The sequence below is a fragment of the Conger conger genome, chromosome 9 (genome assembly GCF_963514075.1).
Source record: "Conger conger chromosome 9, fConCon1.1, whole genome shotgun sequence".
Classification (NCBI taxonomy): Eukaryota; Metazoa; Chordata; class Actinopteri; order Anguilliformes; family Congridae; genus Conger; species Conger conger.
The window spans coordinates 14,468,886-14,469,267 of record NC_083768.1 but is presented as its reverse complement, the minus strand read 5'-3'; the positions used below and the strand labels follow the sequence as shown (position 1 = coordinate 14,469,267).

Sequence of the window (382 nt, the reverse complement as noted above, 5' to 3'; positions counted from 1 at the left end):
AACCTATGCACTTGTAAGTCGCTTTGGATTAAAAGCTCTGCCAAATGACTAAAATGTAAATGTAAATGTAAATGTCTCCTGACAAACTACAGAAAATATGCCTGCAGCGTATCATCCTCTCCCAGGCCAAACGGGGGCATCGGGGAGGGGGGACAGTTACACTTGAGAGCTTGTAAGGTGTGGTCTTCATTTGAAAAACGTGACTCATCCGTGTTTGCGAATCAGTCTAGGCCCTCGGAGATGGCGAAGGTGAGTGCACGGGAGTGCAACGGTGAAGTATTATTTCCCTCTCCGTATAACGTCTACGTTACGTCATCTTGCCTTTTTTCTGTACCATCCCAAAAGTGCTGTTCTGCCGTCTACTGTCTACTGTGATCCAGGT

General features: G+C 46.6%; 1 protein-coding gene across 1 annotated transcript in view; it reads left to right on the top strand.

Moving 5' to 3' along the window:
- Positions 1 to 240: 240 nt before the first annotated feature.
- Positions 241 to 382, top strand: part of mep1bb (meprin A subunit beta b) — an 11,459-nt gene continuing 11,317 nt past the window's right edge. The window contains exon 1 of the mRNA XM_061255887.1: positions 241 to 271. Within this exon, the coding sequence (XP_061111871.1) occupies positions 241 to 271 (31 nt within the window). The remainder of the gene's footprint in view (positions 272 to 382) is intronic.